We start from the raw sequence: 15,857 nt of genomic DNA, 5'->3' as shown, positions 1-15,857 counted from the left end.
CTAGCTCCTTACGCAAATACTTTTGCACACAAACAGAATTCATACGCACACACATTTGCACACAAACAGTAGGTATCCTACGCACATACTGTATCAATACCCAGCCGACAAAGATTAGGGACCGTGAGAAGCACTCCCTGTCCTTTCCCAAATCTCTCAGTGGCCCCTAGCCAAGGTCGGCACCAAATCTTGCTCAGACAGTCTGTGTCTAGGACACCTTAGAGACATATTGTACAGATATATTGTTTTACCCTAATTCTGACTGAAACTACACACATCATTTATTATAATTTTACTGACTAAGACTACACCCATCATTAATAATAATTTGATGATTCTAATGTATTTCATTAATGATTCTAATCAATTACATACAATTATATAGTTTCAGGGTGGAATATTCTAATCATTCATTTAAACATATAACTTCCATCAACATACCCCCAAGTACTTCTCTGCAGCTGCCACAACAACACCTAGTTTCTGTGATTTAAGTTCCATTTCTGCTATAAACGCTAAGAAGCCAACATTACTGAAGCATATTTCACTCATTGGCTTATCCCTCTGTGTTCGCACAGATCTACTATTCACAGGGATCCTCTCAGAATCCCTCACCCTTGACGCATCATCCTCTACTTTCATCACTGCTTCAGCATACCACACTTTTTGCACTACTCTGACTTTAGCCACCTCAACCTGCCTCTCTCGCTCCGATAACTTCCGATCCCCAGCAACATGTGCAGTTGACACACACAAATTTATCCACCGAGTCTACACAGTCCTCTATCCCATGCCCTCCTGCACACTTCCCACATCTTAGAATCTCCCTCCTACACACTGCTGTGACATGACCATAAACGTTGCCCTTGAAACAGCGCAGTGGATTCGCCACAAAAGCTTTAACAGGATAATTGATATGTCCTAACGTGACCTCTTCAGGTAAAGACTGACTCAAAACTCAAAAGGACTGACAGTGACTCCTCTGTTTCACCATGCTCCCCACCGGGTCAAACGGTGGGCATCACGAACATCAGGAATCTTCAACTTGAATTGTTCCACCTCCACACTTAACACTACCACAGAAATCACTCCCCTCAATGGTGCCCTGTACCTAAGCGCAAAGCAAGATACAGGTCTTTCCCCAAGTTGCATCGCACGGAGTGCCTGCTCCCTCTGATCTGAAGACACACAAACAAACATCACAAGTCCACTTTGGATTTGTGCAACTAATTGCAAGCAACAGCCAATCAAAACGAATGCTTTTGTCACATGATCCATTCGAAGGTTCGGAACTCCGGCCCAGTTGTCATGTCAACAACACAGCTGTCAGTGCTGCAGAACCGTAATCAAGGTGGACATATGAGACATTACCCAAACGGAAGCTGTATAAATAAATACTGGCATGAGGGCTAGTGAAGGTTTATGTACATGGTTTGGAAGTCAGTAGCTTTCCATCCAATTGGCGACGGATTTTCATGAGAATATTCTAGAATCTGCATAAAGAAAATATGAGCACTTTCCACCAAATGGACTTGTTGCAGATAAAATCAGTGCGTTACGTTCGATATGCTTCCATTGTATTTTAAAGTCTACCGATAGTTTTGTCACAAAAACGGTTGCATTAAATAGCAAATGTGCCTACTCTGGTCTTGGCACCTGCGCTCTAGACAGTAGCTCGCAGATACAGTGCGGGTAGGTTGTGCAGGTTGTCTAGTCTACATGGGGATATTATTACATATCTGACTGTTAATCTAACTGCACTGTCCAATTTACAGTAGCTATTACAGTGGAAGAATACCATGCTATTGTTTGAGGAGAGTGTGCAATTATGAACTTGAACATGTATTAATAAACCAATTAGGCACATTTGGGCCGTCTTTATACAACATTTTGAACATGTATGCAATCGTTCATTGGATCAGTCTAAAACTTTGCACATAGACTGCTGCTATGTAGTGGCCAAAATCTAAATTGCGCCTGGGCTGGAATAATACATTATGGCCTTTCTCTTGCATTTCAAAGATGATGGTACAAAAAAATATATATATGCATGTTTTTTTCTTTGTATTATATTGTCTTTTACCAGATCTAATGTGTTATATTATCCTACATTAATTTCACATTTCCACAAACTTCAAAGTGTTTCCTTTCAAGATGTATCAAGAATATTCATACTTGTTACTTTTATCTCTTATTCTTATCCATATTTTTTTAAACTGCACTATCGGTTAGGGGCTCGTAAGTAAGCATTTCACTGTAAGGTCTACACCTGTTGTATTCGGCACATGTGACTAATACAATTTGATTTGATTTGAAGAATATGCATATCCTTGCTTCAGGTTCTGAGCTACAGGCAGTTAGATTTGGGTTAAAAAAATGGATCCGATCCTTAAGAGGTTTTAAGCATTGGTCATCATGACATCAAAAAGTATTGGAAAGCAGCATCAAGCTGTATTTACAATGGTGTTTGTTCTTCACTGGTTGCCCATTTCTTGTGGGAACAGAAATGGCACTATGGGAGTTTGGCACTATGGGAGTTTATCAAAATTGGGTTTGTTTTTTAATTCTTTGTGGCTCTGTGTAATATGAGGGAAATATGTGTCTCTAATATGGTCATACATTGGGCAGGAGGTTAGGAACTGCAGCTGTTTCCACCACATTTTGGTGGGCAGTGTGCACATGGCCTGTCTTCTCTTGAGAGCCAGGTCTGCCTACGGTGGCCTTTCTCAGTTGCAAGGCTATGCTCACTGAGTCTGTACATAGTCAAAGCTTTCCTTAAGTTTTGGTCAATCACAGTGGTCAGGTATTCTCTCTGTTTAGGGCCAAATAGCATTCTAGTTTACTAAGTTTTTTTGTTAATTCTTTCCAATGTGTCAAGTAATTATCTTTTTGTTTTCTCATTATTTGGTTGGGTCTAATTGTGTTAATGTCCTGGAGGTCTGTGGGGTCTTTTTGTGTTTGTGAACAGAGCCCCAGGAACAGCTTGCTCTCTCTCTTCTTACTTCTCCAGGTTCTTTGTATGATCTTTTATTAGCAATGCTATCACTACTTGTAGGTTGGATGGAGCTGAAGGCTCTTCTCTCTGTGAGTCATCAAGTTGCCATTTACCTTACTGGTAATGGGTGGACATTCTCCACACATAGCAAACACGGGTGTTACGCTCACAGTGGCACTGGGTGACACAAGCATGCACACACAAATACAGACAGAGAGAGAGAGAGACTGGGGTTAACCTTTCACAAACACAAATGGAAGGTGGTACTGAATCAACATCAGGAGTCTCCATGTCCCTCGTAAAGAAACGTATTCAGTTTCTTGTTTGCATTCGCAGTTGTTGAGGGTTAGTTAGTGGCAGTTATCGACTGCTAATGATGTTTGATTAATGCTATTATACAATTTGAACAGACACATGCATGATCCCATTTTATTGTGTTACTGTTTTCCTGAACAGTTCTTTTTACAAATATATTTACAGCGGAACAACAATGAACTAATGCCTGAAAAGTTTTGCAGAAATTCCAATCATGTTGGTCCCTCTAGCAAAACTTTAAATACAGATGTCATCAGTGACTTTTAAGTGTTTTGTTTACAAAATACAAAGTTCACTTCTGTCCTGGGATCCTGGAAAGGGCAAGCAAATGTGTGATTGATGAGAGAATATCGCCCCCTCACAAATTACTAACAGCTGTTCCATACTCTTGAATGTCTCCATTTCTGCAGCACTTCAGGTGGCCACACTATGGGAAGGTCATCAAGCACGAGGTACTCTCTGTCAGTGTGTACAACTGCAGCAAGGTTTTCAGCAACAGGTCAGTCTACAGATCATATGACGTAACTGTGAAATGCAAGGCCACACATATCAATAGTGGTTCTCTTTCAAATAATTGTTCGATATCTCACGATATCTCTCTTTGGGCTATCACCACTTCTGTCGAAGACAGACAGGCTGCGCTGCGACCGGGAGGGACTCTCCTGACCCTCCCCTTTATAAGTCGTTGCGTGTGAAACAAAGAGGCTCTCGAAACTAGGCTAGCTAACACTGCAAAGCTAAGATAACTCGGCTAGCTAAAACTGCAAAGCGATCTTACCAAGCTAGCTAACTCGTCAAGGCAAACTAGCTAACGTAAACTCACCCCATTCCGTACAAATGTGCGCAACCGCGACATTCAAACGAGGCTGCAAAGAAAACTAATGGGACTGTAGCGACTGTGTTGACTTCAAAATCTGGGGTGTGAACTAGGTTTCTATTCAAGCGTTGATCGACATGGTAATGGCTCTATAGTATTGGAGAAAAGTTGAAAAAACTGACCGTTACATTGTAACGTGTCATGCCGTGACGTACAGCACGCATAAAGCAACTATTTCTGTCTTACAATCTCTCTCCACCAGGTGTAGCACTTCTCTCATTGTTTAAAAACAAGAAATGGACAGTGACAGGGGTAAGGGGGGATACGTAGTCATATTTTGTGTAATCACTGCAAGCGATCAGGACTCTCAAAGCCACTGTTTACTTCTGAAGATCACTTTAGCACCGCCCTAAAAACCCAATTCAAATTCATAATGACACATTATATAAACTCTTTATAGTATTTTATTTACATTTTAGAGGCGATAAGGTGATAAGTTGGACAGATCGAGTGAAAAAAAGCCGTTTCCCCACACGACATCTCTCCTTCTCACTATCATGCATTAGTTTTGCTTCCCCACCCGCCATTTTTAAAAAGACCCGACGGAGCTCATTGCCTTCCTGAATCATGCAGAAACAGGCAGCGTGGAGGTCTCGACATCGATTTTGTTGGAAAGGGGAGAAATTGTGCTTTACAATGGTATTGACATTACAGTTGATCTGGAAGTGTTACGTTTTTTGGGAGCTAAAATAAGGTAAATTGTACGATGTACAAAAGTGAGTGAATTTACGTTACCGCTTCTAGCTAGTCCTACCCACCAATGGTGGAATTACTATCCAGCTCCCTTGTTTAGCGCACCTAGCATTCACTCATTTTGTGCTAACTGCCCTGTCCAACCGGTGCTACAGTCAAAGGGACATGCAAGACCAGAGAAAGACGCCACCCACGCGGCTTTCTTCGGCTAGCTTTGTGCTAGCTCAAGCTAGGCTACTAGCCCATGAGGGAAATGCCAGCTAGCTAACTACCAGTTTAACTAACTAACAGCTTAGCTAAAACTAAAGCCTCACAGCTAACCTTGTGCTTACTAGACTGACCCACCTCATGGTGATAAGGTCAGAGAAACTCCAAAAGTGAAGGAAGACGCCATCCATGTTGCTTTCCCGCGGCTTAAGCTAGGCTACTAGCCCACACAGCTAACATCAGCCAGCTAACTGCTGTCTAGTAACTGATAGCTTAGCTCTCGTATTTATTTCACCTAGCAATCAGTTGCTTTGTGCTTACTAATGGAACCAGTCCCATCACACTGTGATCTGGTCTGACGAGATTACGAAAAACAGGCTAGCTAACGCACCAAGGCGAGCTGTGCCACTGCTAGCTTAAGCTAGGCCAAATGCGCACACGGTTTACCTCTGCTAGCACACTACTAGCTTAGCTCTCTTGTATGGGCTAAAGCCCACACGGCTAATGTCAGCTAGCTTACAAAGCTACCAAACTTTCTCCCTGCTATATGGCTACCCTCACCCCATTCACAAGTCAACTCTAACAAGGCTAAGGACCCCGCACCTCGTCCGTGCGCATGCAGGTCTTTGATTTCAGACAAGGATTCATATCCCCTTTGTATTTCATGTCTGGGGGTTGAGCAAGGCCAAGTCTTGTTCAATAACCCTGAATCTTGCTCGCATTGTAGTGTGCTGCTAGAGGAAAAAGTCTACAGCTTTTTTTTTACCAACAGAGTCCCTGTCAAGGGCTGCTCTAGTTCGGATATGTAATTGAATAAAAGAGCTCAGACTGCTGACAGCTAGCTAAATACTGCTAGCTCAGCTAAATTAAACGCTGTGTGTTACCACGCTCAAGCCCATGGGTAAGGGCATGTTAAAACAGCCCCAGGCTAACACTAGCTGGGCTAACATCACAGTTGTCACCAAGCACTGTTCCTACTCCGAGGGCCTAGTTATTTAAATGTAGAGGGTGAATCTCTAGAACGCCACCAGAGTGTCGGAGCACACCATCTCTGTCATCAAGCTTGTGGACCGCTCACTGCCAAAAGGGAGAATTGATGCGCATGTGCAGTTCATCCCTGTGCACTATCCACGATTGCGAGGGGATGCAGGGTTCAGTTCGCCATTAAACCACCCATTTTCTACTGGATAAATCTTCCATTCTCATCCAGATCAGCTAGCCCTCTGGGCCTGGCCCGTGAATGGATGAATCTAAATGCAACAGGCCTGCCACTTAAGGTTGTTGTGGGTGCCAGGGCCCCTTTCACATGTTCACTGTATGACAATAAGTGCTGTGTATCCGAAGTGATATGCTTTTTCCAAAACAATACAGGAGGAAAACATCCACTTGTATGCCCTTTTATGAAGGGTGTGCATCATTTATGCCAAGTTTAAAGCCTTTAGTCCCGCCATGGGACCCCAAGCCGAATACAACAGGTGTAGTAGACCTTACCGTGAAATGCTTACTTACAAGCCCTTTACCAACAATGCAGTTTTAAGAAAAATTAGTTAAGAAAATATTTACTACATAAACTAAAGTAGATAAATGTAACACAATACAATAACAATAATGAGCTATATATAAAGCATTGGGAAAGTATTCAGACCCCTTGACCTTTTCCAGATTTTGTTACATTTCAGCCTTATTCTAAAACTGATTAAAGAAAGATCTTCATCAATCTACACACAATACCCCATAATGACAAAGCGAAAACAGTTTTCTAGTTTTTATTTTAGCAAATGTATTAAAAATAAAAACAGATATACCTTATTTACATAAGTATTCAGACCCTTTGCTATGAGACTCGAAATTGAGCTCAGGTGCATCCTGTTTCCATTGATCATCCTTGAGAATTTTCATCAACTTGATTGGAGCCCATCTGTGGTAAATTCAATTCATTGGACATGACCTGTCTATACAGTATAAGGTCCCACAGTTGACAGTGCATGTTAGAGCAAAAACCAAGCCACGAGAGCTTGGAGACAGGATTGTGTCGAGGCACAGATCTGTGGAAGGGTACCAAAACATTTCTGCAGCATTGAAGGTCCCCAAGAAAACAGTGGCCTCCATCATTCTTAAATGGAAGAAGTTTGGAACCACCAAGACTCTTCCTAGAGCTGGCCACCTGGCCAAACTGAGCAATCGGGGGAGAAGGGCCTTGGTCAGGGAGGTGACCAAGAACCTGATGGTCACTCTGACAGAGCTCTAGAGGTCCTCTGTGGAGATGGGAGAAACTTCCAGAAGGACAACCATACCTGCAGCACTCCACCAATCAAGCATTTAAGGTAGATTGGCCAGACGGAGGCCATTCCACAGTAAAAGGCACATGACAGCCCGCTTGGAGTTTGCCAAAAAGCAAGACTCTCAAACCATGAGAAACAAGATTCTCTGGTCACGTCTGCCAAGCGTCACGCCTGGAGGAAACCTGGCACCATCCCTACTGTGAAGCATGGTGGTGAAAGCATCATGCCGTGGGGATGTTTTTCAGTGGCAGGGACTGGGAGACTAGTCAGGATCAAGGCAAAGATGAACAGAGCAAAGTACAGAGAGTTCCTTGATGAAAACCTGCTCCAGAGCGCTCAGGACCTCAGACTAGGGCAAAAGTTCACCTTCCATCAGGACAATGACCCTAAGCACACAGCCAAGACAACGCAGGTGTGACTTCGGGACAAGTCTCAATGTCCTTGAGTGGACCAGCAAGAGCCCGATCGCACATCTCTGGAGAGACCTGAAAATAGCTGTGCAGTAACGCTCCACATCCAACCTGACAGAGCTTGAAACGATCTGCAGAGAAGAATGGGAGAAACTTCCCAAATACAGGTGTTCCAAGCCTGTAGCGTCATACCCAAGAAGGCTCAGTGCTGTAATCGCTGCCAAAGGTGCTTCAACAAAGTGCTGAGTAAAGGGTCTGAATACTTATGTGATATTTCATTTTTTATTTTATAATAAATGTGCTAAAATGTATAAAAACCTGTTTTTCTTTTGTCATTATGGGGTATTGTGTGTAGACTAATGAAGAAAATATACAATTTAATACATTTTAGAATAAGGCTTTAACATAACAAACTGTGGAAAATGTAAAGTGGTCAAGTCAATTTGCGGGGTTATGGGTTAGTCGAGGTATTTGAGGTAATATGTACATGTAGGTAGGGGTAAAGTGACTATGTGTACAGTTGAAGTCAGAAGTTTACATACACTTGGGTTGGAGTCATTAAAACTCGTTTATCAACCACTCCACAAATTTCTTGTTAACAACTATAGTTTTGGCAAGTTGGTTAGGACATCTACTTTGTGCATGACACAAGTAATTTTTCCAACAATTGTTTGCAGACAAATTATTTCACTTATAATTCACTGTATCACAATTCCAGTGGGTCAGAAGTTTACATACACAAAGTTGACTGTGCCTTTAAACAGCTTGGAAAATTCCAGAAAATGATGTCATGGCTTTAGAAGCTTCTGACAGGCTAATGTTTAAATGTATTTGGCTAAGGTGTATGTAAACTTCCGACTTCAACTGTAGATAATAAACAGCGAGTAGGAGCAGCGTAAAAAAGGGGGGGGGGGGGGGGGGTCAATGCAAATAGTCCGGACAGCCATTTGATTAGATGTTCAGTAGTCTATGGCTTCGGGGTAGAAGCTGTTATGGAGCCTTTTGGACCGAGACTTCGCGCTCTTGTACCGCTTGCCATGCGGTAGCGGAGAGAACAGTCTATGTGACTGGAGTCTTTGAAACATGTTTGGGCCTTCCTCTGACACCAACTGGTATAGAGGTCCTAAATTGCAGGAAGCTTGGCCCCAGTGATGTACTGGGCCGTACGCACTACCCTCTGTAGCACTTTGAGGCGGTGATGCAACCAGTCAGGATGCTCTCGATGGTGCAGCTGTATAACTTTTTGAGGATCTGAGGACCCATGCCAAATATTTTAAGTCTCCTGAGGGGGAATAGGTGTTGTCGTGCCCTCTTCACGGCTGTCTTGGTGTGTTTGGACCATGATAGTTTGTTGGTGATGTGGACACCAAGGAACTTGAAACTCTCAACCTGCTCCACTACAGCCCTGTCGATGAGAATGGGGGCGTACTCGGCCCTCCTTTTCCTGTAGTCCGTGATCATCTCCTTTGTATTAATCACATTGAGGGAGAGGTTGTTGTCCTGGCACCACACTGCCAGGTCTCTGACCTCCTCCCTATAGGCTGTCTCAACGGTGTCGGTTATCAGGCCTACCACCGTTGTGTTCTCAGCAAACTTAATGAGGATATTGGAGTCGTGCTTGGCCACAGCAGTCATGTGTAAACAAGGAGTACAGCAGTACAGGATGGGACTGAGCACACACCCCTGTCTATTGTGCTCTAAGCTACAGTATTTCACAGCAGCCTTTAGAGCCGATGGAAAGCGAGAGTGCCTCTCTTTCAAAACAGCTTTGCTACTTGCCCTTACTTCTGCAAATCAATACGTGTGTGAGCTGCATGCAGTTCATCACTCGTGTCTGCAATTTGCCCTGGGGTTATCTAAGGTTACCCTACAGCCTGTCCTACAATTGCTTCAGATTAGAATGCTTTTCACCCACCGCCTTTCTCCTCTCTGGAGGAAGAACAGCTCCATCATTTTTGTCCAGAGCACACTTTACGCATCTATATAGACAGGAGGAGAGTTTTAAGGAGGAGTAACCAGCTTTTTGTCTCCCCGGCACCTCCTCACACAAGTAAACCTCTCCGCGGTCCAACCTGTCAACCTTACAGTATGTAGAGTTTGTGACCAACCTTTCTTCACTGAGGGGAAAAATAAATCCCAACAAAAGACAAATGCTGAATTTAATCTAATGTTTAATTCAATTGATATATATAATATGCATATATGGAGGGGTGGTCCAACGCTGTTTGACCGTGATGTCTCCCTCAGGCTCCTGGGTAAATTAATCATCAGCCTCCAGCATGTGGTGACCTCTGGGAGACTGATACTCCGAGAGCCACTGACAGACAGCAACCACAGCCTGACAAATGTAAGTCAAACACATACACCAGTGGAGGCTTCTGCAGGGAGGATACCGAGAATGAACCTCCACTTTACTGTAGAATGCATTTTTTAAACGTACGATCCTGGTACACACATACACAACACATACACACACACACACATGTTTATTTATCTATAAAGGCACTTTTTTATATACTTCATGTGTTCAGATATACATTGAGCTGGACGTACGATACCACCCTGTGCAAGGTGCTGCCGGTGGATGGGAGGGTGAGGAATTCCTCAATGTGGAAGACAATGATGAGTGAGTGAAAGAATAGTATGTAGAATACTGCACCATTTCGTCCACCATATTTGTCTATATTTGATAACAGATTGCATACTCATTGATGTTGTTATGTTATTCCTAATGTTGATGAATTAATATATCATTATATTTTTTTTAAATCTTCAAGTCACATATCAAACTCTCTTCTCATTTTCTCTCCTTTCCCCTTTTCTCAGCTCAGGCCTTGTTATCAGAAACTCAGGTTTTGCTGAGCCTAGGTAAGTCCTAGACACTGTAATTGAGAGATTATTGAGGAGTGCTCAAATTTGATTGATTAATGCCATTCTGAGATAAGATCACATTCAGTGAACTCTAGTCATATGGAAAGTTTCTGTGGACGATTTCTCAAGTTTTAGACATTTTGTTCATTCGTCCAGACACCTGTATTTGTATTTCTTGTTGTGTTTCATATGACAATGATCCAAATTATGATACTCTGACTCTCAGGTCAAAGCAGAGTCTGCGACCCGAGAAACTCGACCGAGAGACCAGGAAATTAGGGCGCGGTCTGGTCAAAACCGGGGACGAGGATGATGAAGACGATGACGAGGATGATGACGATTATGATATATCAGACATGGAGTCTGCCAACATAATTTTCACTCCCATTTTAAGGTCTTTTTTTCTTCTCATGTTTCTGTAGAGGGATTTTATACACAGTAGTTTACGTTGAAAACGATTATATTTTTATGCTGAGTTGTCTGTGTTTTAGTCGTTGCAGACCTCTTTCAAAGCATGTGCTTGCCGCCATACCTCGAGTACAGAGCTTCCAGGTGAGTGATGGAGGAGAAGGCAAAGGAAAAGTTTCCCCCAACACCATTATTAAGAGATGCTTATTTCACCCTTTAAAAAGCACTGGTTTATGTAATATTTGACATTGGTGGTTATGTCACACAGTTATGTCACATTTATGAATCCTTGATAGAGCATGACATACAGTTCTAGATGATTTGTGACACAATAATATTGTGATTTTGAAGCCTTTATTAATGCTTGATAAGGCCTTCATGAATTGCACTTAATTTAAAGCGGGACAAAGTTGAGTCCATCTAATCTTTATGATCACACCATTATTTGTCCCATGAAAAACTTAATTTCAAGACCAGCATCTTAAAGTCTCTTTCGCTCTTTCTCTCAGGTTAATGTGAATGTATTGGAGGCCCAGAAACTGGTGGGCGTGAACATAAACCCAGCCGTGTACATCAGAGTGGGAGAAGTGAAGAAGAAAACTGCTACACAGAAGTCCACCAACTGTCCATTCTACAATGAGGTGGGCTATTTAACCCTGCGTCTCAGGGGTGTAGAATATACACTCAACACCATTTGTATTTGGACAGTCTTAAATGTGTCTTTATACTCCAGCATTTTGAATTTGAAATCAAATATTTCATTTGAGGCAACATTTCAGAATGTCACCTTTTATTTGAGGGTATTTTCATGCATATCTTTTTCACCAGATATTGTTTTGCTCAATAGGAACTGAATGGTGAATAATGTATTGTGTCATTTTGGAGTCACTTTTATTGTAAGTAAGAATAGAAGATTTTTCTGAACACTTCTAAATGAATTTGGATACTAGTGCTACCATGATTATGGATAACCATGAATGAACTGTGAATAAGGATCAGTGAGAAAGTTACATAGGCACAAATTCACAATTTCAAATTCACAAATTCCCCCCAAAATGCTAGACTCCTCTGTCATCATTATTCATGATTTATTCGTGATTTTTCTTAATCATGACATTATCAGGATTAATTTGTGTTCAGAAACATCTTATCTACCAAACGTAGAAAAAAAATGACCAGTCATTATTCACCGATCAGCTCCTATTGGGAAAACATAACCTAAAACAAATTGCAAATACTTATGACTTCTTCCAATGGGGGGACTAGATAATGCTTTCATTTCGAAACAGTAAAACCGATATGTATGAAAATACCCTCAAATAATACCCTCGTATGCAACATTTGATCTCAAACCCAAAAGTATAGAGACAAATAAAAAATGTTTGCTTCACTGTCCAAATACATATGATGTTGAGTGTAATCGAATAAGATCATTTACTTTATATGTGGAGGTGTCCAAGAGACTCTTTACTTAAGGTTTCAATTCCCCACACGTTACTTCAATGTTTCTTTCCTCTCTCAGAACTTCATGTTTGAGTTCCAGGAGACACAAGATGTTCTGTTTGATAAAGTTATTGAGATAATGGTAAGTTGTAAAATTTGTTAGTTGTATGTCTGGACTTGACATTTTTGATCATCAGAATTTGATTCAATATACAGTGGGGAGAACAAGGATTTTGCAGGTTTTCCTACTTACAAAGCATGTAGAGGTCTGTAATTTTTTATCATAGGTACACTTCAACTGTGAGAGACGGAATCTAAAACAAAAATCCAGAAAATCACATTGTATGATTTTTAAGTAATTCATTTGCATTTTAATGCCTCCCGGGTGGCGCAGTGGTCTAGGGCACTGCATCGCAGTGCTAGCTGCGCCACCAGAGTCTCTGGGTTCACGCCCAGGCTCTGTCGCAGCCGGCCGCAACCGGGAGGTCCGTGGGGCGACGCACAATTGGCATAGCGTCGTCCGGGTTAGGGAGGGTTTGGCCGGTAGGGATATCCTTGTCTCAGTATGTAAAAATGTAATAAAATGTATGCACTCTACTGTAAGTCGCTTTGGATAAGAGCGTCTGCTAAATGACTAAAATGTAAATGTAAAATGTTATTGCATGGCGTAAGTATTTGATACATCAGAAAAGCAGAACTTAATATTTGGTACAGAAACCTTTGTTTGCAATTACAGAGATCATACGTTTCCTGTAGTTCATGACCAGGTTTGCACACACTGCAGCAGGGATTTTGGCCCACTCCTCCATACAGACCTTCTCCAGATCCTTCAGGTTTCGGGGCTGTCGCTGGGCAATACAGACTTTCAGCTCCCTCCAAAGATTTTCTATTGGGTTCAGGTCTGGAGACTGGCTAGGCCACTCCAGGACCTTGAGATGCTTCTTACGGAGCCACAGGAAAACCTGCAAAATCGGCAGTGTATCAAATACTTGTTCTCCCCACTGTATATATCAGTGTAAAGTGAAAGGAGGTATCTTTGTCCTGAAGCAGCATTTGCACACTGGAACATTTGGTGTGATACATAATGTCCTGGGCTCACCGGATCAGTTAAGATAATGTGATGTTATCCTTGGATATACTGAGCCTTTGTTTTACCACATAGGTTGTTCACAAAAAGATGTTGGGATTTATGATGACACTTATCGGCACCTTCAAAATTGACATCAGCACTGTGTACAGTCAGCAAGGTAAACAGGATATGACACAAAAACTTGGAAGCATGTAATAAAGGGAAGATAAACTCTATGATTTAAAGGTTACAGGGAATAGTTCTTATTCTTTCAATATTGTAATTTTAGGGAGTTGGGATAGTCATTCATTTTGACATCACTATTCAATATAAATATCAGCCTTGTATTTTTTTACTCATTAAGAAGTATATCTTTCTGTCGCAACAGATCACAGGTTCTACCAGAAGTGGGCTCCCCTTACCGATCCCAGTGACACCCGGACAGGGATAAAAGGCTTCGTGAAGTGCACCTTGAGTGTTGTGATGAAAGGAGACGCAATGGGAATGCCCAGTTTGCCTCCTTTAGGCAGTCAGAACAATGACATTGAGACGTAAGTCATATGCCTCCTAAGACAAATGCGTAACATTTTATTAGCCATGTAGACTACTCCTTGGTGGGTGGTGTTTATAACTCACTTTAAGCTAAACTCAGCAAAAAATGAAACGTCCTCTCACGGTCAACTGCGTTTATTTTCAGCAAACGTAACGTGTGTAAATATTTGTATGAACATAACAAGATTCAACAACTGCGACATAAACTGCACAAGTTCCACAGACGTGACTAACAGAAATGGAATAATGTGTCCCTGAGCAAAATCAAAAGTAACAGTCAGTATCTGGTGTGGCCACCAGCTGCATTAAGTACTGCAGTGCATCTCCTCCTCATGGACTGCACCAGATTTGCCAGTTCTTGCTGTGAGATGTTACCCCACTCTTCCACCAAGGCACCTGCAAGTTCCCGGACATTTCTGGGGGGAATGGCCCTAGCCCTCACCCTCCGATCCAACAGGTCCCAGACGTGCTCAATGGGATTGAGATCCGGGCTCTTCGCTGGCCATGGCAGAACACTGACATTCCTGTCTTGCAGGAAATCACGCACAGAACGAGCAGTATGGCTGGTGGCATTGTCATGCTGGAGGGTCATGTAAGGATGAGCCTGCAGGAAGGGTACATCATGAGGGAGGAGGATGTCTTCCCTGTAACGCACAGCGTTGAGATTGCCTGCAATGACAACAAGCTCAGTCCAATGATGCTGTGACACAGTGCCCCAGACCATGATGGACCCTCCACCTCCAAATCGATCCCGCTCCAGTGTACAGGCCTCGGTGTAACGCTCATTCCTTTGACGATAAACACGAATCCGACCATCACCCCTGGTGAGACAAAACCGCGACTCATCAGTGAAGAGCACTTTTTGCCAGTCCTGTCTGGTCCAGTGACGTTGGGTTTGTGCCCGTAGGGCGACGCTGTTGCCGGTGATGTCTGGTGAGGACCTGCCTTACAACAGGCCTACAAGCCCTCAGCCCAGCCTCTCTCAGCCTATTGCGGACAGTCTGAGCACTGATGGAGGGATTGTGCGTTCCTGGTGTAACTCGGGCAGTTGTTGTTGCCATCCTGTACCTTTCCCGCAGGTGTGATGTTCGGATGTACCGATCCTGTGCAGGTGTTTTTACACATGGTCTGCCACTGCGAGGACGATCAGCTGTCCGTCCTGTCTCCCTGTAGCGCTGTCTTAGGCGTCTCACAGTACGGACATTGCAATTTATTGCCCTGGCCACATCTGCAGTCCTCATGCCTCCTTGCAGCATGCCTAAGGCACATTCACGCAGATGAGCAGGGACCGTGGGCATCTTTCTTTTGGTGTTTTTCAGAGTCAGTAGAAAGGCCTCTTTTGTGTCCTAAGTTTTCACAACTGTAACCTTAATTGCCTACCGTCTGTAAGCTGTTAGTGTCTTAACGACCGTTCCACAGGTGCATGTAAATTAATTGTTTATGGTTCATTGAACAAGCATGGGAAACAGTGTTAAACCCTTTACAATGAAGATCTGTGAAGTTATTCAGATTTTTACGAATTATCTTTGAAAGACAGGGTCCTGAAATAGGGATGTTTATTTTTTTGCTGTGTTTATTTTGAATTCATTGTCTGATTTCCCATTTTATTTTCCTTCTGCCCGTATTGTTCATTCATTCAACAACAACAAAATATTGATGCAGGAAAGCTATAACTGCTCACTATTCCTGGATTTGCCTTTCTTAATTGCCTCTGAGAGGATAAGTTAAGTTGTAT

At 42.6% G+C, this 15,857-nt stretch overlaps 1 protein-coding gene across 1 annotated transcript in view; it reads left to right on the top strand.

The window, feature by feature from the left end:
* The window catches only part of fer1l4 (fer-1 like family member 4), a 110,302-nt gene that overhangs the window by 5,353 nt on the left and 89,092 nt on the right, over positions 1-15,857 (top strand). The window contains exons 3-12 of the mRNA XM_071334690.1: positions 3,721-3,809; positions 10,027-10,126; positions 10,311-10,405; positions 10,606-10,647; positions 10,877-11,044; positions 11,142-11,202; positions 11,568-11,699; positions 12,581-12,643; positions 13,664-13,748; positions 13,959-14,121. Of these exons, the coding sequence (XP_071190791.1) occupies positions 3,721-3,809; positions 10,027-10,126; positions 10,311-10,405; positions 10,606-10,647; positions 10,877-11,044; positions 11,142-11,202; positions 11,568-11,699; positions 12,581-12,643; positions 13,664-13,748; positions 13,959-14,121 (998 nt within the window). The remainder of the gene's footprint in view (positions 1-3,720; positions 3,810-10,026; positions 10,127-10,310; positions 10,406-10,605; positions 10,648-10,876; positions 11,045-11,141; positions 11,203-11,567; positions 11,700-12,580; positions 12,644-13,663; positions 13,749-13,958; positions 14,122-15,857) is intronic.

Source organism: Salvelinus alpinus, chromosome 12 (genome assembly GCF_045679555.1).
Source record: "Salvelinus alpinus chromosome 12, SLU_Salpinus.1, whole genome shotgun sequence".
In the NCBI taxonomy this organism is placed as follows: Eukaryota; Metazoa; Chordata; class Actinopteri; order Salmoniformes; family Salmonidae; genus Salvelinus; species Salvelinus alpinus.
The sequence above is the reverse complement of the archived record's forward strand: the minus strand, read 5'-3'. Positions and strand labels throughout refer to the sequence as shown.